Source organism: Pan paniscus, chromosome 1 (assembly GCF_029289425.2).
Source record: "Pan paniscus chromosome 1, NHGRI_mPanPan1-v2.0_pri, whole genome shotgun sequence".
NCBI lineage: Eukaryota > Metazoa > Chordata > Mammalia > Primates > Hominidae > Pan > Pan paniscus.
The window spans coordinates 28,613,707-28,636,485 of record NC_073249.2 but is presented as its reverse complement, the minus strand read 5'-3'; the positions used below and the strand labels follow the sequence as shown (position 1 = coordinate 28,636,485).

The following is a 22,779-nucleotide window of genomic DNA, read 5'->3' as shown; positions in this document are numbered from 1 at the left end:
TGAACTCTGTATGTGATATATATATAGCTGGGTATTGCTTGGTGATAAGAAGGATTAGCCATCATATTAAGCCTCAGGGGTGAGCTAAACTTTCCGAGCAGTGGAAGTAACAATGACAAATACCATTTATTGGGTGTTTACTGGGTGCTAGGCATTGAGCTAAATAATCATTTCAGATAAATTACTTTATTTGATCTTTACAATAACCCTGTGAAATTTGTGTTACTGTCTCCTTTTTATAAGGAAAATGAAACTCAGAGGTGTTATACACTTTGCCTAGCAGAGAAATGGTGGCTGGCATTAGAACACAAGACTTGTAACTCCAGCATCTGTAGAGCTGGGGTGACAATTCCAATTTAGAGATCCCAAATAGTTAACTCTGAGAGAAGAGGCTCTTAAACACCCTCTCAATTCTTTGCTCCCCTGAATGAATGACCGTACTTCCTTTTGTGTGAGTAAAATGTGCCCTAATTTTTTTTTTTTTTTTTTTTGAGAGAGAGTCTCACTCTGTCACCCAGGCTGGAGTGCAGTGGCACGATCTCGGCTCACTGCAACCTCCACCTCCTGGGTTTGTGTGATTCTCCTGCCTTAGCCTCCAGAGGAGCTGGGACTACAGGCACATGTCACCACCTTGGCTAATTTTTGTAGTTTTAGTAGAGATGGGATTTCTCCATGTTGGCCAGGCCAGTCTTGAACTCCTGACCTCATGTGATCCACCTGCTTCAGCCTCCCAAAGTGCTTGGATTACAGGCATGAGCCACTGTGCCCGGCCCCTAATTTGTTGATAAACATGGTTCTTTAGGATAAACCTTTGCACTGAGCCTAGTATAAACCATTGTACATGTAGGCACTCCGTATTATCTGATAATTTGAAAAATAGCTGCCAGGTGCTGTAGGTGCTCATGTCTATAGTCCCAGCACTTTGGGAGGCCGAAGCAGGAGGATTGCTTGAGCTTAGGAGTTTGAGACCAGCCTGGATAACATGGCAAAACCCCATCTCTACTAAAAGAATATAATAATTAGCCAGGTATGGTGGTGTGTGCCTATAGTCCCAGCTACTTGGGAGCCTGAGGTGGGAGGATGGCTTGAGCCCGGGGCCGGAGATTGTGCCACTGCACTCCAGTCTGGGTGACAGAGCAAGAACCTGTCTATTAAAAAAAAAAAAAGGAAAAGAAAAGAGCAATAGCAATGTATACAGAAGTTGTCTACTTGATGGTGTTATCTTGTCATTTGTTATCTAGTTGAATTCCTCTGTGCCTTTGTTAATTTTTAAAATTCAATCATCCATTATAGGTCAGGCATGGTTTGTAGGAGCCCAGATACAGATGAAAAGATATGGATCCTGCTCTTCAGAATGTTCCAATATGAGGGGCATGGCCAGGAGACAATGACAGCCCAGTGTCAGACGTGCTTTAGTGTACACACTTAGAAGGTACCAGAGATGTGTAGAAGTAGAACTACCTAAATCTGCCTGGAGAAGGGAGGCCTGGGCATGGGGAGGGGTCAGGTCCAGGTCCCCGGAAGCAATGCTGTTTACCCTATACTTGTGTGGATTGTGTGCAGGCCAGGGTCAGAGGAGGGTCTTTATGGGTAAAGGTGACAGGCGCTTGGGAGGCCTAGAAGCACGAGAGGCCATGAATAAAGGGGTGCTTGGGAGCATTTTAGAATCACAGGAGCATGGGGGTAAAGGAGAAATGTTAGGGAGGCTGGACTGGAGCTGGCTGGAGGCCACCACACCAAGGAGTTTGGATTTTATACTGCGGATATTGAGGAGCTGGTAATAACTCTGAGCAAGGAAGTAATTATGATTTGCATTCTTCCAATAAATATCTGCTGAATGCCTGTACAGTGTGCCAGGCACATATTATTCTGGCAACTCTCTTGAACACTCATTGAAAGGCAGGGAAGCCTGAGACAGAAATACCAAGGCCAGGCCCAGTCACTAGAGAGTCTTTGTTTTTTTCTTTTTTGAGACAAGGTCTCACTGTGTCACCCAGACTGGAGTACAGTGGTGCAATCACGGCTCACTGCAGCCTCGAACTCCCCAGCTCAGGTGATCCTCCCACCTTAGCCTCCCAACTTCCCAGCTAGCTGGGACTACAGGCATATGCCATCATGCCTGGCTAATTTTTGTATTTTTTTGTAGAGACAGGGTCTCCCTATGTTGCCCAGGCTGGTCTTGAACTCCTGGACTCAAGCAATCTGCCTGTCTTGGCTTCCCAAACTGCTGGGATTCTAGTCATGAGCTACCTCACCTAGCTAAGAGTCTTTTTTCTAAAGTGCAGATCAGCAGGCCCTACCTGAAACCTACATGAGCATTGTGACAAGGCCTGCATCTCTGCACTGGCAGCAGCATTCCAGGTGAATCTCATGCCCACAGTGTCTGGAGAAGCACTGAGCTAGGAGAGTGCAGGGACCACGGGGGTCAGAGATGATACAGGGTCAGGGCTGGGAGGGCAATGGAGAGTGCCAGAGAGGAAGAGGCCCCCGACGTACTCAGGAGACTAGTTTCTTGAGGGAAGGAAATAGATTTTTCTAAGAATGAATCTAGACTTGGTGGGACCTGAAATTTATACAATTTGGGGGCCCCTTTAAGAAAAAAATAAAATTATTGACAAAAATATATAAAATTAACAAAAATAAAATTAGGTTCAAGGCCTTGAAAGGTTCTGTGCAAATAAGGCGCCTGAGGCTCAAGCCTCAATGGCTTGCCAGTAAACCCACCTGCCCCTCCCAGTTCTAGTTTCCCACATTGTCTAGTAGGATGTACATAATATCGGATTCATTAAATGCCTGGCAAACAGCAAATGAAATTCTCTGTTTCAAGAAGTATGTTACTAAAGATTGGAATGGAAATTAGTTCATGGCGTAGAAATTAATCCATGAAGCAACAGTTTTTCCACAGGAATCCTGTAATTCTTCCATTATTTTCTGAGAAACTTTCTTTTAGGGAATAAAATGTTTCCTGATTTGTTTCCACTAAAGAACAGATTATTTTGATATTAATTTTAGTTTAAAATCCTGAGCCAAGGAAATAAGAAAAAAGACACTCTTGTCCCTGGCTGAAGCATTTTTGCTTTCCTGTACCTTGCCAACCTATAATTTTTGCTCTCCTATAACTTGTCAAACTGAACCTAAGGCTAATGTAAACCTAATCCTGCTTTCTTGGGCAGTGAGAGTGGAGTTGTCTCTTCTTCTTCTTTTTTTTTTTTTAAATAATAAACTGAAAATAAAAGTACAAAAAAAAAAAAGGCCAGGCATGTCCTAGAACTTTGGGAGGCCAAGGCGGGCAGGTTGTGTGAGTCCAGGAGTTCGAGACCAGCCTTGGGCAACATGGTGAAACCCCACCTCTACAAAAAAAAAATTAATTAATTAAAAGTGAAAAAAAATAAACTGTTAAATGAATTTGTGCTCCCAAGTCCATTTGTCATTTTATTCCTGCACTATGATGGGCTTACAGAAGTAGCAAATCAGGTAGAACACTGATTTTTCTCGAACAGTCCTCTGGCCACGCACATTAAAAAAAGATCCTTCTTATTAAATGACGCTAATGTTGCTGATTTATTCTTCCTTAAATTAGGAAGCCCAGTAGTTAAAGGCCTAATGCATTAATCTGTTTACCTGGTACCATCACAAAACTGTAACTCTTTCAATGAGTAGGACCCTCTTAAATATTAATGTAAAATGAATATTCAATAGGCCAATTAATCATTAAAAATTAGCAAACCTCACCATGAAATTCAGGCCATCATTTATTGCAAAAACACAGAGTAATAGGAGAATGTATTGTGTAACATTTACTGTTTGTGGCCTAAAGTACTTTGTACTTTGTCCGTGTAGCTCAGAATATTAAACGATTTTTAAAAGGCTGCTTCCTTGGGTCAGTGTGGTGTGCTTGAGTTCTGGGAATGCAGCAAAATGAAGTTTAGAAATAATGAAATTGACCAATGCTTCCTATCTCTGTAGTTGGCCATTGTGGGGTCAGTGTTTACTGATCTTTGCTCACTGTCCTGATGAGCTAAACTTGATATTTTTAATGTAATAACTTGTTTGTATCAGTCCTCAGTCCACATTATGAAAGAATTGTGGAGAAGCTTGCAGAAAACTTTTGGTATGTTATCTTTCACTCAGGAAGTGTTTCTCCAGGAAACTTCCAGAGAGGGAGATTTTGAAGCTGAACAGCTGTGGTTGGACTCTGAGCCTCACTGCTTACTGGCTGTGTGGATTGGGTCCTCCCAGTCCTATCCTTTCCAGCTGTTGAGAAACACAGTTTTTGTAAATCATGATCACTAGACTTTTCAGTCCCCAGAATCTGAGTTTGGGTGGGTTAGGATTTGAGATAACAAGTCCGTTTTCTGGTGTAAGAACAGCAGTCTATACCAGGCTTCAGGGATTTCTTGAAGTAGCGGTAATGATAACAATATACAAAAATAGCAGCAAGAATCACGATTCACTGCTATTGAACACTTACTACGTTACAGGCACTATGCCAAACCCTTTACATGCATTATCTAATTCTAGTTCCCTTTCCAGACTGTGGGTCACAACCCATTATTGGGTTCTAATATCAGTGTAGTGAGTCCTGACTAACACTTTTAAAAGAAGTACAGGAAAGTATAGGGTGGAATAAAAGATATCAGAGTATATGTAGAAGGGTTAAGAATTGTCTTGCAAAACTCTCTCATGTGTACACATGGGAGAGTATTAGGAAACAGTGTAAAATGTGGTTTTCACTGTGGGTCATGGCGGAAAATGTCTGATAGCCATTGAGGCGGGTAGTGTTTTGATCCTTGTTTTTCAGATAAGGAAACTGAGACTCAGAGAAGTTGAGTAACTTGCTCTCGAGGTCGCATAGCCAGCGTGTGGCCAAGTGAGGACTTGCACTGTGGCTGGCTGTCAAAAGTCCCTGAATATCAGCCAACTACATAACTCTGCCACCTTGTTAAAGCCATTTTCAGGTCATTTGGCAAACCTGTATAGGGCCCCAGTCACTGTGGATGGGCTGGGGGGTCATGGGTGTCAGGGGCTGCCCTCTGAAAGAAGCAGGACAATTGTGCTCAGTAAAAAATGGAGAAGAAGAACAGGTATCAGCTTTGGCATAATGAAGATTAGCCTGAATTTCATGTTCATTATCTCTGTTAGAAGCAAGCTGAAAGCATCTGAAAGTCATTTTTCTTTCGTAATGAAAAGAACCAAGCAGGGGCCTGGGGAATGCAGGTGTCCCCTCCCTGCAGGCGTTTGTGGCATGCCTTTCAAGGTAAAAGTTCCATGTCCTCATCTGGGGAGCTTCTGACATGCGTATATTTTTAGGGGACTCCAGCAAGAGTCTTGGATGGATTTGCCTTAATTAGGAAAAGCTCCAGTGATTAAAACAGGAGGATAGGCATCAGGAGTGGATGGAGTAGGAATACATTCACATTTCTGAAGAATTTGCCAACAGAACTCCTTTACTTAAGGAGATCTCCTTCTACATTTGCTTTTTTGATTACACCTGAGTCATTTGTAATATTTTTTCCAGAGGGGCTTTTAGGGGTTGGGCAAGAGGGAGTGAAAGATGGCGCAGCCAAGGACTACAGGACTTTTGCCTCTTTCTCATCAAGGAGCAGGAGGAGATGCTTCTGCGAGGTTCCTTCCGCACAGCCTCACGCAGCTTTCTTATCACTACACCCAGTGAGTAAGCGAGACACCCCTGGAAAGCCCGCAGCTATGGCGGCCAGCGGAAGGCGGATGAACAGGAGACCTGCAGTGAGATCTGCCTGGGCCGGTGTGTCCCCCTCTGGCTGCACATCGGGCCAGCGGACAGCCTTAAACAACACTGGTGCCTCCATCTCAGGTGCAGCTTGGGCAGAGGGAGCTTTTGAAGCTCCCCTGGGGTTTCTAGTGTGCAGCCAGTGGTGGGAACACTGGGCTAGGGTTTTCCAGGGGAGCAAAGTCGTAACTGGCAGGAGTTGCGGACGTGCCTGGAGACCAGAGTGGCCTTTAAATCATCGTGAGCTTGGCCTTAACCTCCCTGAGCATGATTTTCTGATCTTAAAGTTAACAGGTTCTACCAAGGGACTTTAAAGGCTCTTTGCAGCCCTCAAGTTGTTTAACTCCCTGGGCACTTTCTTCTCTCTCTCTCTCTTTCTCTCTGTGTATGTGTGTTCGGTAAAGGCACTTTTTCACAAATGTCTCTCAGAACGCCCTCTCTGATAGAACCGCTGCATTGGCTTTTTCTTTTTTTTTTTTGGCGGTCAGATCACAAGGTTAGGAGATCGAGACCATCCTGGCTAACACAGTGAAACTCCATTTCTACTAAAAATACAAAAAAAAAAAAAAAAAATTAAGCGGGCGTGATGGTGGGCGCCTGTAGTCCCAGCTACTCGGGAGGCTGAGGCAGGAGAATGGCATGAACCCGGGAGGCGGAGCTTGCAGTGAGCCGAGATCGCACCACTACACTCCAGCCTGGGCGACAGAGCAAGACTCTGTCTCAAAAAAACAAAAACAAAACCAAAAACAAAACAAACAAAAACTCATATTGCACATGCTGTGTTCTAGCTTTTTTGTAAGTGAACTCGTTTAATCTTAACAGTTACTTAAAGTCCATTTCTCGAGATGTCCTTCACCATGCTTTTTCTAGTTTATCCCTGCCCCTGAGTGAACAAGGCTTTGTGTGAGACCTTGTTGAACTGAATTCGAGGCAAGGACTTGGCCATTGAATTGTGTTTATCAGGTCTCATCCACTTCTAAATATGTTACATTTCAGACCAAGGAGGAAGTGTGTCGTCAGAGACGGTGGTGCGCGGTATTCCCCTCGAGTGAGTGTGATAAGTGAACGCACGCTTATCGATCCCTTGTAAGGAGAGGTCATTCACTTTACAATGCTACCCAAGAGACAAGCCCTTCAAATACAGATGTTGGAGTAGAGACGGCAGAGTGGAGGTAGGCAGGAGTGATCTCGGAGACCATGACCCCCCATACCTTTCTCTCGCTGTTCTCTGGAGGGCTGTGAGTCACTGCATGGACGAAGTGTGCTGAAAAGCAGTCCAGCACAGCCCAGGCTACTGCCTTTGGGAATTCAACTGGTAGCTGCCCCTCCCAGCCTCTGCTGTTGGTCATGTGGAACCACCCAGCCAAGCCCAGAGTGGGAGACTAGGATGTCTTATGTCCATCAGGCACTAAAATTCTCGTGGCCGTAACCTCCCCTGAGAGGAAACTGGTATGTGGGTGGAACACACAGACCCGCGTCAGCCTGCAGGATGTCCCAGTCAGTGAATACACTTCAGAGCAACATGGCCACATCTCAAGAGCTCTGCTTCCCTTTTTGTAGCCTGTTGCTGGTGTTTCTAAGAGTAGGTGGTCTCCAGAGAACAGAAGCCAGCTTCTAAAAAAGCCTTAGGCAGTCCAGGCTCCGTGGCTCACGCCTGTAATCCCAGCACTTTGGGAGGCCGAGCCAGTCGGATCACCTGAGGTCAGGAGTTTCAGACCAGCCTGACCACTGTGGTGAAACCCCATCTCTATTAAAAATACGAAAATTAGCTAGGCATGGTGGTGGATGCCTGTAATCCCAGCTACTTGGGAGGCTGAGGCAGGAGAATTGCTTGAACCTTGGAGGCAGAGGTTGCAGTGAGCCAAGATCGTGCCACTGCACTTCAGCCTTGGTGACAGAGTGAGACTGTCTCAAATAAAAAAAATAAATAAATAAAATAAAAAAAAAAAGGCCTTAGGCTTCTGTCTTTCTCTTCTGCTAGGATTTTCCAGGTCCAAGTGTCCCAAACAACAGATGCCTCCAGGCACATTTAATATGCATTAAGGTTTACAGAAATGTGTCTCATGCAATTCCGTAGGAGCATACACCAGATATTGTGTAATGTGAGGATACTTATCCTTGAAGGATAAAGCACACTGGGTCTCCACACAGTGCCGTTCAAACATGGGGTCATGAGAAAGCCCAGGGAGTCTGGAACCAGGGCTGTGGAAAACATTTTAGTGATTAATTTCAAGAAGCTTTTCAGATAGTTAATTTTTTTCTGATTATAAAAGATATTTTAAAAAGTAACTCATACTCTTTGCACAGCTTGAAAAACAGTGTAGATTAAAGAAACGCATAAAAATTCCTCATTGGGTAACAGCGCCCACCAGGGCCTCTCGGGGGGTGGGGGACAAGGGGTGGGAGAGTATTAGGACAAATACCTAATGCACGTGGGGCTTAAAACCTAGATGATGGGTTAACAGGTGCAGCAAACTACCATGGCACAGGTACACCTATGTAACAAACCTGCACATTCTGCACATGTATCCCAGAACTTAAAGTAAAATTTAAAAAAATTCTTCATCATCATACTATTAAAAGGTAGCCTGTGATAACATTTTGTTGTGTTTCCAGTATGGTTTATACAATATTGTAGAAATAGTATTAAATTCCACCATTTTCATTTAATGGCATATGGCAACCAGCTCTGTCTTTGCAAATCCTTCATTTGCGCGGTTCCAGTGGTTCCGTGTTAGTCCATCCTGTGACTCTGCAATAACTTGTTTAGCCATTCCCTTATGATTGAGCATTTAGGTTGTTTTCCATTTTCTCTCACATAAATAATGAGCAGCTTTGTAAAATGGTGGGTATCTACATTTCCAAAAGTATTCTTAGGAAATGCTAATGCAGCATTTTAAAGGCTCTCTGTATATATTGCCAAATTGCTTTCCAGAAACCTTATACCAATTTATATTCCCTCAAGGTGAGCATAAGCGTGCCCTTTTCATTGTGCTCTTGCTGGCATTGCTAATTTTTACTAATTTAGTAAGTGAAAAGTAATGTCCTATGTAAGTTGGTAATTCTTAGTGTATGGCATCCTGTCTTAGTCCCCAAATTCTAAAATATTCATATTTGCAGCAAATGTTTGAGGGTTTCCTAGTGCTAGTCTCTGAGATAGATGCTAAGATTACAGAGATGACCTCACTGTGTCTGCCTGCAAGGGTCTCAGGGCCAAGTGGGATCAAGGCTACAGTAGGTAGAGGGCTGCAGCTGAAGTCAGGACATCAGACTTGAAGGATCCCAGTGAGAAAGAGGCACTCTGGGCAGGGTGTGTGTGTGTGTGTGTGTGTGTGTGTGTGTGTGTGTGTGTGTGTGTGTTTGGGGGCAGTGGATGCTGAAGACTTGCTTGATATGAACTGGATCCAATTGCGGGAACCATGGCATGGTCTTTCTTTATAAGAAGAGTGATTAAATTTTGAAATATGACATTAAGGAATATTCATTAGCTTGTATGTCTTAAGAATAGAAAAAATAACTTTCGGTTTGAGATCATTTAACTCTGGTATAATGGGAAATATATATTTGGGCTTCGTCTCTGGTTCCTGGCACGAGCTCCTAAGCCCTTGGAATTTCCCGAGTGATGGGGTAAGAGGAGTTTCTTTTGTCATTCATAGCAAGCCCCTTTCAATCATACCTGACTTTATGCTAGTGAGATGACTCTTGGGGAAAGAGGGGTGTCCCTAGACAGCTTTGGTATGGGAGCTGGTTCTCAGAAAGCCTAAGCCATGATTAGAGGGTTGGGACTTTCAGCCCCACCCAGCCCTGATCTCAGGGGAAGGGAGAGGGGCTGGAGGTTGAGTTCAGTCACCAATGGCCAATGATTTTATCAATCATTTACATGAAATGAAACCTCCAAAAAACCCCTGAAAGATGGGGTTTGGAGAGCTTCTGAGTTGGAGAACACATTGAAGTTCTGGGAGGGTGGTGCACCCGGAGAGGGCATGAAAACTCGGAGAGCCTCCATCCCCATCCCTTGTCCTAGACAGCATTTCCATTGGGCTGTTCCTGAGTTGCGTCCTTTATAATAAGTCAGGAACAACAGTAAAGCCTTTTTTGAGTTCTGGGAGTCATTCTAGAAACTTGTCAAACCTTAGGAGGGGATTGTGGGAACCCTCAATTTATAGCCAGTTGGTGAGAAGCATGGGTGGCCTGGACTTGGCTGGCATCTGGGATGGGGGGCAGTCTTGTAGGACTGAGCCCTTACCTAAGGGATCTCTACTTGCTTCTAGTAGTGAGTGTCAGAATTGAGTTGAATTGTTGGACACCCAATTGGTGTCAGAGAATTGCAGAAATGGTGTTGGAAAAGACATCATGTATTTGATGTCACAGAGAATCTAATGAACTATCTAGACAAAAATTATTTTTAAGATGTGCTGTTGGGATTATACCTCTTATAAAAAATAAAGCAAAAAAGGCAAAAGAAAAAAATTAAGATTATGAAAAACAAATAATGTTTAAATCTTGATGAGGAGCCTTCCAGATTTATTGCTATAAATGTATACACATAGCTATGTATAGATTTTTTATGTAAATGGAATCATCCTCTATTATATATAAACACACACACACACACACACATATAAAATGTGCCTCGTGTTTTTTTCACTCAGCAACACCTTGAAAAGTGTTCAGTGTTAATAGATATAGACTCACATCCTCTTTTTTTTTCTTCAGACAGGGTCTCACCCTGTCACCCATGCTAGAGTGCAGTGACATGATCTTGGCTCACTGCAACCTCTGCCTCCCGGGCTGAAGCCATCCTCCTGCCTCAAGTCTCCTGCGTAGCTAGGACCACAGGCACACACTGCCACACCTGGCTAATTTTTGTAATTTTGGTAGATACGAGGTTATATCATGTTGTCTAGACTGGGCACACCCTTTTTTAATACCCGAATAATGATTATTGCACATATGTCCCATGTATATTTAGCCAGTCTCCAGTAGGTGACTTTGAGCTTTCTATAATCATGTAGAGTCATTGATACCAAGTCAGAAAAATTGCTATGGATTTAGAAACAGAATAGTCTTATTTACTTATTCCCTCAACTTATCACAAAATAGTTTAAAGTTGTTTCTAACAATTGTGCGTACAACACAATATTATAAACACATGCATAGAAAACCATGAGCAGCGAAAGGGAGGCGCCAGTCCTGCGACGGAGATTAAGCAGATGAAGGGGCCAGGATGGCGGTGGCAGGAGGCTCAAGGAACAGAATCCCAAAGGCCTGGTGGCCTGGATCTAATTTGAACTGCTGCTCTGATCTGTGCTCTTACAAGTGATGTCTTTCATAGCCCATTGCCACGGCAGGCCATGCAGGCTCTTTCCACCTCACTCTCAGCGGTCTTATACTTCTGTGGTCAGCTGGTATTTAAGAACTCACCTTGGCCTCCATTCTCACCTGACTGTGCACTCTCTCTGGCTATACATAGAGAGATGGACTATATAGGTAGAGATATATATTCTCCACATCTGTATCTACTTCCTCTATCTGTGTGGATATAGCCATGCACCTGTGTGTCTATATAGACCCGTGTGTGTGCGTGTGTGTGTGTGTGTGTGTACACACATTCGTATGCATCTACAGAGAGAGAGACAGGAAAAAAGGGAGGGAGACTCTCCATTAGTAGTCAACTTTTAAGTTTCATACATCCAATTTTTTTGCTTGGCAAATGCCTACATGGATCTATGAAGGTTTCAAACAGACAAACACCCTCAGTTGTGTGTTCCACAACACCCACCCGCCCCACCCTTATTTCACTTCTCTCTCTGGGTGCTGCTTGTGATGGAAAAACCTCTAGTCCTAATTTAGTATTTACAAGATGTGCACACGTTCATTCATAGCAAATCCTCAGGATTATTTCCTCAGAGCTGAACCCTTATGTATAGTACTCCCCTTTCTCCTTGCCTTTTCCTCTTCCTTACCTTGCTTCTTTCATCTTGAAAACTCCATAGTTTTATCCCATCACTCTAAGTAAATGTCATTGGGGCCTGGATTTCGGCAGACTGCGGAAAGGTTGATTACCAGCAGGGGGCGCACTAAGCGTCTCGAGCTGATTTTGTGTTTAGGGAAGACCCCGGAATCTTTTTCTCTACCTATTTACTTATTTATTTTTATCTTTCCAACTTTTATTTTAGGTGCAGGGGTACAGGTGCAGGTTTTTTATTAGGTAAATTGTGTGTTGCTGAGGGTTTGCTGTACAGATTATTTTGTCAGGCAGGTAATAAGCATAGTACCCTGTAGTGTTTCAATTCTCACCCACTTCCTACTCTCCACCCTCAAGTAGGCCCCCGTGTCTGTTGTTCCTTTCTTTGTATCCATGTGTATTCAACATTTAGCCTCTACTTATACATTAGAACATGTTGTATTTGGTTTTCTGTTCCTGCAGTAATTCTTTCAGAATAATGGCCTCCAGCTCTATCTATGTTGCTGCAAAGGACATAATCTGTGTTTTTTTATGGCTGCATAGTATTCCATGGTGTATGTATACCACATTTTCTTTATCCAGTCCACTGTTGATAGGTATCTAGGTTGATTCCATGTCTTTGCTGTTGTGAACAGTGCTGTGATGAATATACACGTGCATGTGTCTTTGTGGTAGAATGATTTATATTCCTTTGGGTATATACCCAGGAATGGGATTGCTAGGCTGAATGATGGTTCTATTTTAAGTTCTTTGAGAAATCTCCAGATCGCTTTCCATGGTGGTTGAACCAATTTACATTCCTAGCAACAGTATATAAATATTCCCTTTTCTCCACAGCCTCGCCACCTGTTATTTTTTGACTTTTTAGTGATAGCCATTCTGATTGGTGTGAGATGGTAGTTCATTGTGGTTTCGATTTGCATTTCCCTAGTGATCAGTGATATTGAGCATTTTTTCATGTGCTTGTTGGTCGCATGTATGTCTTCCTTTGAGAAGACACTGGAACTTGCTGAATAGCGTATTTCACTCTTTGTATGTCTAGTAGAATGTAATGGAAATTTTAATTTCATGCATTATTAAATTTATTTTAATAGTATATAATTTATTATTTTAAATAACTGAATTAATAATTGCATTTAAACTTAATTAGCATAGTATTTTTTTTTTTTTACTGCAAATAATGCTTTACACCAAAATGCTGACAATGATCAGATTAGGTTGAGAATATATATGATTATAGGTGGTGATTAATATTTTAGGAAGTAACTAGAGCTGGCATTTGGGGGTGTTGCGGACGATTCTTAGGAATCCAGACAATTTGCTCTTTTAAACGCGGGCTTGCGGTTGTCTAACAGTGAGAATAGACAACTAACTGAATTTGTCAGACTCCCTGCCTTCTGTCATAATAACGGCGCAGAATTGCCACCGTTATGTGTCTTGGAAATCTTAAATTCTTTAGCTCTCACACACAAAAAATTGAACGGAAGATACTTGGAGAGCCAGGGTCCGTTCAGCACAGGGCGGCTGGGTCGGCTTCCATTCCTGGGTCCGCAGCGCCCTCGTGTGGTATGTGCCCAGCCTTCCTGGCTGCCTCTCAGGCCAGGGTACCCATTGATCCTTACTTCCCAGTACAGTAGCTGCCTTCCTGGGTCACACCCCATCGGAGGTCACGATCTGCCAGGAGGTTAGCCACCCGCTGTGGTTGTCTTGTAGTTCTTCGCAATAAGTTACTGGCTAGGAGTGCTTGTAATAAGTCCTGAGTAGGACATGGTGATTCCATTCCTTACACATGTTGTGTACACGCAGTTATCCTCAACTGGTTGGTTGGACCGTGGCGTTTATTTCCACAAAGCAGCAGTTTCCTAAAGGATGGTTTAGAACCCAGTGCATCCATGGAGACCTCCTTACTTTAGTCTCTAGCTGTGGTCATGCCCTGTAGGAGATTTCTGAGTTTTGAAGACCCGGTTAGGTACTGGAGAACCATTTGCATTTGCTGAAGCACCACTATAGGCCCGGGAGGGGGTTGGAGGGGCTGGCTTGCCACTGAAGGAGGACCAGACATGGCCTGGTCATCAGCGGCAGAGGGAGAAAAGTTATGGGGCTAATCCCTACCCCCTGCCCTGCTCTGCCTCCTGCAGAGACTTCAGACCTCTTATGCCTCCTGCCCAAGCGAAGCAGCCAGGGGAGTAGGAATAGGTTTCTTTAGTTCCTAAGTCAAGACGATTGTTTCTCCGAATTCCCTAGACTCACAGTCTATGTTGTTGATTTATGGAGGCAGTAGTGAGGCCCCGTACCCCAATGCCTCCTACCTTGAGACCTGGACAGAGGATTGCCCTGTGAAATTCAAACCTTAAATCAGTAGGTAGCAGCAGAGACAGGCATGGTGCCTTAAAGATAAAGAATACAGATGGCCTCCCTATTCACGGAGGGGCCTGCAACCTTTATATAGCTCTACATACACCCCCTCCCGTGTGCAGATGCTTCTTGACTTACCATGGGGTTACCTCCCAATAAATGCATCATAAAGTCAAAAAGTTGTAATCTGTCTGGATATATGTATTGGTCTGTTCTCACATTGCAATAAAGAAATACCTGAGACTGGAAAATTTGTAAAGAAAAGAGGTTTAGGCTGGGTGCGGTGGCTTACACCCTGAAATCCCAGCAGTTTGGGAGGCTGAGTTGAGCGGATCACCTGAGGTTAGGAGTTCAAGACCAGCCTGGCCAACATGGCGAAACCCCATCTGTACTAAAAATACAAAAATTAACCGGGCATGGTGGCACTGCCTGTCATCTCAGCTACTCAGGAGGCTGAGGCATGAGAATCGCTTGAATCTGGGAGGCGGAGGTTGCGGCTGCAGTGAGCCGAGATTGTGCCACTGCATTCTAGCCTGGGCAACAGAGTGAGACTCTGCCTCAAAAAAAAAAAAAAAAAAGAAAGAAAGAAAGAAAAGCGGTTCGTGGTTCTGCAGTCTGTACAGGATGGAAGGCAAAGGGGGTCCAGCTTCCTACATGGCAGAAGCGGAAGCAAGAGAGTGAAGGGGAAGTGCCAGACACTTTTAAGCAACCGGATCTCACAAGAACTCACCCACTATCATGAGAACAGCACCAAGGTGGTGGTGCTAAACCATTCATGAAAGATCCACCCCCATGATTGAATTCTGTCCCGCCAGGTCCCACCTCCAACAGTAGGGATTACAATCCGATATGAGATTTGGTGGGGACACAGATCCAAACCATATCATGTTATACATGTATATGTAATATTGAAGGAGTTAAGATCACATGAACCCAAAATATGCCGCTCCAGCATATTGACTTTTTTGAGTTAAGGACACTTGAAAAACAGAGGTGCAAGAAGATCACTCTGCCCTTCCGTTTCTTAAAAGCAGGAGATGAAATTCCTGTGTAAAAGATGTCTCCCAATACCAGAAGGAAAGTGTCATGCTTATCATCAAGGACAAAAAGTTGAGGCTGAGGGAAATCTGTACAAACCCTGTCAAGCCAATCCTTATCTTCCCTGTCCCTCTCTACCTAGTTAAGTACCCTAGTCCTGCCACATCTTTGCCCAATTCTGCATATAATGTAAGTGTTCAACTCTAATTGCATCTTCATTTTGTCATGAAGGTTCCAGGGCCACGTAAAAGTTATATTAAATAAATATGTATGCATTTCTCCTGTTGATCTATCTTATGTCAATTTAATTACTAGGCCCAGCCAAAAAACCCTAAGAGGGTAGAGGTGATATTTTGCCTCCCTACAATATAATCCATATAACCACCTTATATGTGTATATGTATGTGTGTGTGTATAAAAACAAATCATATTATATATATAATACAATCTCTATATTCCTCATATATGTTTCTGTATATGTGTGTGTGCACATATAAACATATATATGGTTAAAAGCTGGGTCGTTCAAAGTCCTACCTTCAGAATCAGTAAGATTTCAAACCCAGCTGCTTTACATCCTCCAGTGTGACCTTGAGACAATTTTGTATCTCTCTAGTCCTCCATTTCTTTGGGTAAAATGGGGCTCATGATAGCGCCTCCCTCAAAGTTGTGAGGATTGAGTTCATCCCTGAGGCAAGTGTTGGTGGTTCCCACGTTCAAGGGTGGGAAGGCAAGGCACAGACAGTGGCAGTGGGATCAGGACCCCATTAGCAGGCTGCCTGTCTGTGAAGGTGGCAGCAATGAATGTGTGAATCATGACTGCCTTCTCTTGGGTGATGTCCCCACTCTTCAAAGAACCTTCAGATTGTAACTTGGGTTCCACTGCAGCTTAGCTACAAGGGAAGTGTGGGTTTGTCTTGCAAGTTACACATTTCTCATTGTATATCTACACATTGACTTTCCTGTTAATTTATGACTCTCATGGCAAACTGCATTCTATAGAAGATCTGTCATCCCTGCGATGATGGAATCAGGGTTTTGAGACTGGGAGTCAAGAGGTGGACCTGAACTTGCCAGCATGCTGCCTCCCTTTGAGTCCTCTGGGAGATATTTCTTGGTGTCACCTTGTGCTGCTTTCTTCTGCTATAATAGTTTCATACTTAATATGAGCCAAAGAATAAACAGACTCAAAGGCTAATGAAGCCACCATTTAAAAGATAACTTTCTCTTTTCTCTTAGGATACCTGGGATGAACTCCTAATTGGTAGTGTAGAAGTGAAAAAGGTAATGGCATGCCCCAGGTAAGGAGCCTAGCTAGACCCCAGGACTGTGGTGTGGCCCATTCATTGGTTCCTAAGCATCACCTAACCCTTGGTTACTGCATGACAGGTGTATTTTGACAACGGTGGACCCAGACACTGGAGTCATAGACAGGAAACAGCCACTGGACACCCTGAAGAGGTAGAATACCACCACAGCCAGTGTCTTTTAAATATTATCTCCACCCCAGAACTACCTATGGGTTTAGGTGCTATGTCTGCTTTAGGGAAGATATGACCTTTCTCTCCAGAGAACCTTCCAGTCTACCTTCTGACTGATTCGTGTCTATTGGTTAATGAGAGCACTGTTGCTTCCTCTCTTTTTCTGGATGGATCCTCTAGTGCTTTGGATAAACTTTTTTCTTTTTTTGAGAGGAGCCTCACTCTGTCCCCCAGGCTGGAGTGCAGTGGCATGATCTTAGCTCACTGCAACCTCCACTTTCTGGGTTCAAGTGATTCTCCTGCCTCAGCCTCCTGAGTAGCTGGGACTACAGGTGTGTGCCACCATGCCTGGGTGATTATTGTATTTTTAGCAGAGACAGGGTTTCACCATGTTGGCCAGGCTGGTCTCAAACTCCTTGCCTCAGTGATTCGCCTGCCTCCCAACATGCTGGGATTACAGGCATGAGCCACCATGCCCAGCTTTGATAAACTTTTAATTCTATAATACTACATTTTGAAATTTTAATATCTCTCATATCAATTTTTAATAATATTTATATATGTCTTTCCAAATGTAGGCCTCAAACACTTTATTTAGTCATGTTTATTGCAACTCAAATTCCTTTATTAGAATCAATATCAAGGAATATGAGAATAATTGAAACTGCATAATGAAATATTGGAAAAAAAATGAATGTAATGAGTTGTCAGAGCTTTTTTACCAAGGAGCTTCTTTTATGCTGAGGATTTCTCTTTTGTTTTGTTATTTAAAGAAGTTTGGCTGACTTTAGTTCCCAACGAAGATAGTGATTTAGGCTTAACATTCTTTGGAGCTGTATTCTATTTTGTTTCTCTTTCCTCTGTTTTGTGGATTGTTTCCAATGGGTTTAGCTTAGAAAAGACGTTATTTCATGATGCCTTCAGATTTACAGTTCTATTTTGTTTTTGATTTTTAAGATGTAGTGATAATTATTTAAGATGCTGTGAAAGTTATTTTTTTCTTTAGACAGGACACTGGAAAAAGATTAACTTCTGCAGTAGTCCAGACCCATCTGCCAACTTCATGTCTGTCTGAATTTTTGTTCACCAATGAACCCCAGCTTTGGGCTCATAAACCTGGAGGGGGTTGAAAGCATGGTGCTTAAATGCACTAAACAGAAGATTTGTAGAGTTCAGGGCCATTCCATTTTGAGTTTTAGGGGCATTTGTTTCAATGAGTTGTGAAGTTGAAGGTACCCATATAGACAAAGTATTTATTTTATACTTACACATAAGTTTTTTTCTTTTTGGACTTAAACTGAAGCCATGGAGAAATTGTGTAGACTTTCAGGATACTTCTAGAAAAACTAGAATTATTTGCAGTTTGACTAATTGTCCACAGACTTCTCTCGCAACATTTTAGAAAATTCTTGCTGTGTATTTATAAATAACTTGGAAGGCAAACTTGAGTTCTATTGAGAATACTTCGATTATTATTTCCTTTTTGTGTCTGATGATTGAATTTTTGCTTGTTTCAGCTACCGCCTGTGTGATCCTTCTGAGAGGGAATTATACAAGCTGTCTCCGCTTTTTGGGATCTATTATTCAGTGGAAAAAATTGGAAGCCTGAGAGTTGGCGACCCTGTGTATCGGATGGTGTAGTGATGAGTGATGGATCCACTAGGGTGATATGGTAAAGGGTCAGCTTTGCTTCTGAATATGCTGTCTTGAAGCCATTGCTGCATTTTCTTGTGTTAATTTTTTTTATGTTATGCTGCTTTAATTCTTGAGAGAATGAACAGTTTTGTATTCTGATCTTTGGAGTTGGAAAATGCCCTTAATTTCTGTTCCCTGCAGTAATTTGTGTACTCCTACCTCAGCCTTCTCCACCCCTATTTCCCATTTAATGGTAAAATGCTGATGGAAGAGGCTCAGCAGAAAGACAGGTATATGTTCACAGCTCATTACAGAATATCATTAAAGAATAGGGAAATGAAGGTGATTGATTCTCAGAGTTATGTACATTCTCAGAGTTATGTATTTATTTTTTCTGTCTCAGATAGAAGGGGAAATGTTTAAATTATTCAACATCAGCTTGGGAAATGTTTAAATTGAATGTCTTTTATCAAATGTATTTTTAAAGTATAATTGAAGTTTGAAAAAAAATCAGTGCATCATGGTGACTGGGTCCTGAATCGTGAGTTAGAAAATAATGTTCTCACATTGATTTCATTGTGTCCAATACAGCCCTCACTCCTGGAGGCAAAAGCCTAACTCCCAAATTAAAGGAATGAGAAAGTTGGTCAGAGGACCTCAAATTGGAGATTTTAAGCAAGTTTTCTCATAAAATCCATGACCCAGTTCTTTAAGTTACCTCATCTCCAAAACTCTTGACCATCCTTCTCTCTGATTCTGGCCTGAGCTTCTCACGTGTGTTACTTGCCTTTGTAGTCTTGACACCCACAACCTGACCCTCCTTAAGGACAGTGTAACATAGTGGCTTAGAAGGTGTAGATCTAGCATTAGATAGACTTGGGTTTGTAATCCAAGCATCTTCCTAACTTGGTTGAGGTGTTTAACTTCTCTTTGAGTCTCAGTACCCTCATCTGCAAAGTGGGAATAATAGTACTTACCAAAACAAGCAACAAAAGTTATCTTGAGTATTAATTCATATAAAGTTGCATTGCAACACAAATAAAGTGCTCAGTAAATATTAGTTATGTTTTTTATTGCCATCATTCCATCATGATCCAGTCTTAGGTTCCATAGTGGGTATAAAGATGACACAGGCTTTGCCTTTGAGGTGGGCAAAAAGGAGCTATACTTCTATTGATGACTGTTATGACTAGGTATTTGCATAACCATAACCATATTTCATAACATATTTCATCCGTTCTGAGATCCTATTCTAACATCTCTGATATCAGTCAGCTTCTTATAACATTCAGGATGCCTTTTGAAAAATATCAGTGATGCATAAAATTATCTGTGATGCATAAAATAATGGTGCATCTTACAATTGGTATATCTTGGATTTGATGAAATACAATAAGTATTAATACTAGAGGGGAAACTGTGAAGCTCCTAAGTGCCTGGCATTTCTAAAAGCCCCATTTGGGGAGAGTGGACCCAAGCCTGAGCCATCTAGCTTGAGTGAAACTGATCCTGTGTCCTGCTGTTCCAGTCATGATTGACTGGACCTGGATCATTGTGTGAGCCAAGGGCTTTCATGTGTTCTCTGCATCTGAGGGAGCCCAATGGCTGTGAGATACCATAACGATTGAGGGTTTTCCATATCACTCTGTCACAAACTCATCCAATCAGATCCTGTTTTGCAGTGGATGGAGGCAACAAACATCTGTGGTTCACTCAGCCTCAATTTCCAATTGTCTCTGCTGCCCAGAAGGCCTTGTGTAATCTTTATCTGTGAGAGGATCTCTGTGAGATAGATATGATAACAGGCACTTTATGGATGAGAAACAAAGGCTTAGATAGGTCAGCTGATGTAGGGCCTGGGAGCTGATGTGAGTTAGAGCTAATGGGCCATGCTTTCTGCACAGCACTGCACCATACATTTATATGTGTAACCTCAATAAGTGACTGTTTTGTGGGAGTTTGAATTATTTATGAACAGTAGGATAAACAACCAAATAACCAGAGATTCTTATTATTTATTCAGGCTTCAGCAACCAGGAGGGATTGACTGAGATCTTAACAACAGCAGCAACGATACATCAGCAAATCCTTATTATCCACCCTTCAACTATCTTTACCCTGGAAAACAATCTCGATTTTTGACTTTTCAAAGTTGTGTATGCTCCAGGTTAATGCAAGGAAAGTATTAGAGGTGGGAATATGAAAGTATATATATAAATTTTAGGTACTGAAGGCTTTAAAAATAATTAAGATCATCAAAAATGCTATTTTGAATGTTATCATGGCTATTACACTTTTACTTCCTGACTTTAATATTGATGAATAAAGCAAGTTTAATGAATCAACTAAAAAGCTGCAAAAATGTTTTTAAAATGTGTGCCTTTTATTACCTATCAGTCTATGTTTTGGGAGAAATGGGAAGCAACAGATCACTGTGTCCTGATGTGCAGGATGCATGTTACCACACTCACAAATGCCTAATATTGGTCTTTACGTGGCCATTGAGTCCTGTTGACTTTCCACTCATGTGCTTTTTACTCTAGCATTATGGAATCTGGGCTGTACTTGAGTATGGAAATTCTCTTATAGACTTAGTTTTAGTACTCTATTACACCTTTACTAAGCCACATAAAAGTAATCTGTTTGTGTGTAACTGCCAGATATACCACCTGGAATTCCAAGTAAGATAAAGAAGAGGATGACATTTAAAAGAGAATGGAATTTTGAGAGTAGGAATGCAAGGAAGACAGCGTGAACATATTTTTTTCAGTGCAAATAATTTTTTTGTAACAAAGAAACGAACAACTTTGGTATGATCTTAAGCAAAAATACTCACTGAAATAGTATGTGGATGAATTCACCTAATTACAATTTTATGGTTTCTTTGTAAATAATAAATGTGAATCTCAATCCTGCTTTATCTTTGGTATTTATGAGTCTTCTTCCTGGGTTTTTCTCTGTATATTAGAATTTGAGTCACTGCAATTTATTTTTCCTTACCCTTTCTGATTGCCTCCAGAGATACAATCTGACTCCACAAACACTGGCTTCTGTCATTGGCAGGGGGCGAGGGCGTTGTGAGCTGCAGGCACACAGGTGGCCTGTCTGTGGCAGGATGGCCAGTGTCCGCAAGGGGCCTTCCTAGTGGTCAGTGAGGAGTGGCTGTTCCCTCCTCCTCCATTTTCCTTTGCTGGGTTCTGGGACTGAAATTCACCACCATTCCCCACACCCTGTGAGGTAAAAGTGGTAAGTGAGCTGTAGGCCTGGGTAAATTCTGGAAGTGATGAAATTGAAAAATCAGAACTTCAAAGTCAGCCATTAAAATAGGGAAGCCATTTTTTCCTCTTAAATTTTCAAAGAGGAATTCAGGAGGGAGATAAACAGAAACGCACATTTGGTGCCCCGGAGCTGCCTTTCCGAGGAGGATCAAGTCGTGCCTCCTGCTGATCTGTGTCCTTTACAGACAAGGTGTGACCTGGGGTTGGAAGAGAAGAGAATAGAGCAGAAAAACAGGACAGATAAGTGTTCAGGCCAATAAAGACAGAGCCTCCCTGAGCACTGAACTGCTCTGCAGTGAGTTGCCAGCTGGAGGAAGAGTGTTGTTCTTTTCTCTTGGCGAACTCCCGCTTCTCTCATCCATGCACCCTTGCCCTGCATGGGCAATTCTGGCTGAGTCTTGAAATGTACACTCCTGGCTCAGGGGACCATGGCTGAGCTGGGGATGACACAGACTCTCCTTGACCAAACTTCGGTCTCTTCTGAGCCCTTTTCTTCATGAGGCCTTGACCTTGCCACCCTACTCCCTGCAGAGCCCAGTTTAGCAAGAATCCTGCTTAGTCAGTTTCCAGAGTATTCTCCCATCCTTAATATCTGATCACCCTTGATGTCTGCTCAGATTCCTCAGATGTCACCCTCAGTGTGTAAGTCCTTGCCTTGTTCAGTAGAATCCTGTTAAGTGGGTTTATCAAGAATCCTCTACACTTGATGTCTCCGCTTAGTGATTTTCCATTCACTGACCCCGAGGAACTTCGCTTCTTGGCTATGAATCCTGAGCTGTCTTTGCTGTAATACAGAGTTGAGCCTAATCTCTTTCCCCTATTGTGATGCCCCTGTTAAGTAGCCTTGAATAGTCTTCCTTACCTTTTTAACAAGCGTCTGAGGGAATTTTTTTCCTTTAATAGCTTGGTACATCAAGCAGGAGCCTGACTCCTAAACCACGCTGTTCGGGGGTATGCTGACATTGTTGTCTGGAATATAACCTGATTTGGAAGTGACAAGTGACTGAGGTGAGTGCCTGCAGGACCAAGTGACTTTCCCTCCCGCCGGAAGCAGCCTGGGGACCTTGTGCAGTGTTAAACTGAGCCAAGGCCCTTGCCAATGCAGCTCCAGCTCGAGGCTCCCCGCCGGTAGGAGTCTAGCGTCCCCGAGCCGTGTAGAAGGCACTCTCAGACGCCCATTGCCGCTCCCAGGGGCCGCCAGGAGAACTCTGGCCTTGGCTCGCCGGTGCCGAGGGCCTGGTAGCATCCTCCTTCATCAGACCCCCACTCTCTGGA

General features: G+C 42.8%; 1 protein-coding gene across 4 annotated transcripts in view; it reads left to right on the top strand.

Moving 5' to 3' along the window:
• The window catches only part of MTARC2 (mitochondrial amidoxime reducing component 2), a 39,303-nt gene extending 18,157 nt beyond the window's left edge, over positions 1–21,146 (top strand). The window contains exons 5-8 of one of the 4 annotated variants that reach the window (XM_008959229.4): positions 16,350–16,411; positions 16,500–16,571; positions 18,109–18,270; positions 20,250–21,146. In XM_008959229.4, the coding sequence (XP_008957477.2) occupies positions 16,350–16,411; positions 16,500–16,571; positions 18,109–18,232 (258 nt within the window). In that variant the 3' untranslated portion in view covers positions 18,233–18,270; positions 20,250–21,146. The remainder of the gene's footprint in view (positions 1–16,349; positions 16,412–16,499; positions 16,572–18,108; positions 18,271–20,249) is intronic. The other 3 variants (XM_014343088.4, XR_008624351.2, XR_008624350.2) reach the window with 3 other exon arrangements.
• Positions 21,147–22,779: the final 1,633 nt, after the last annotated feature.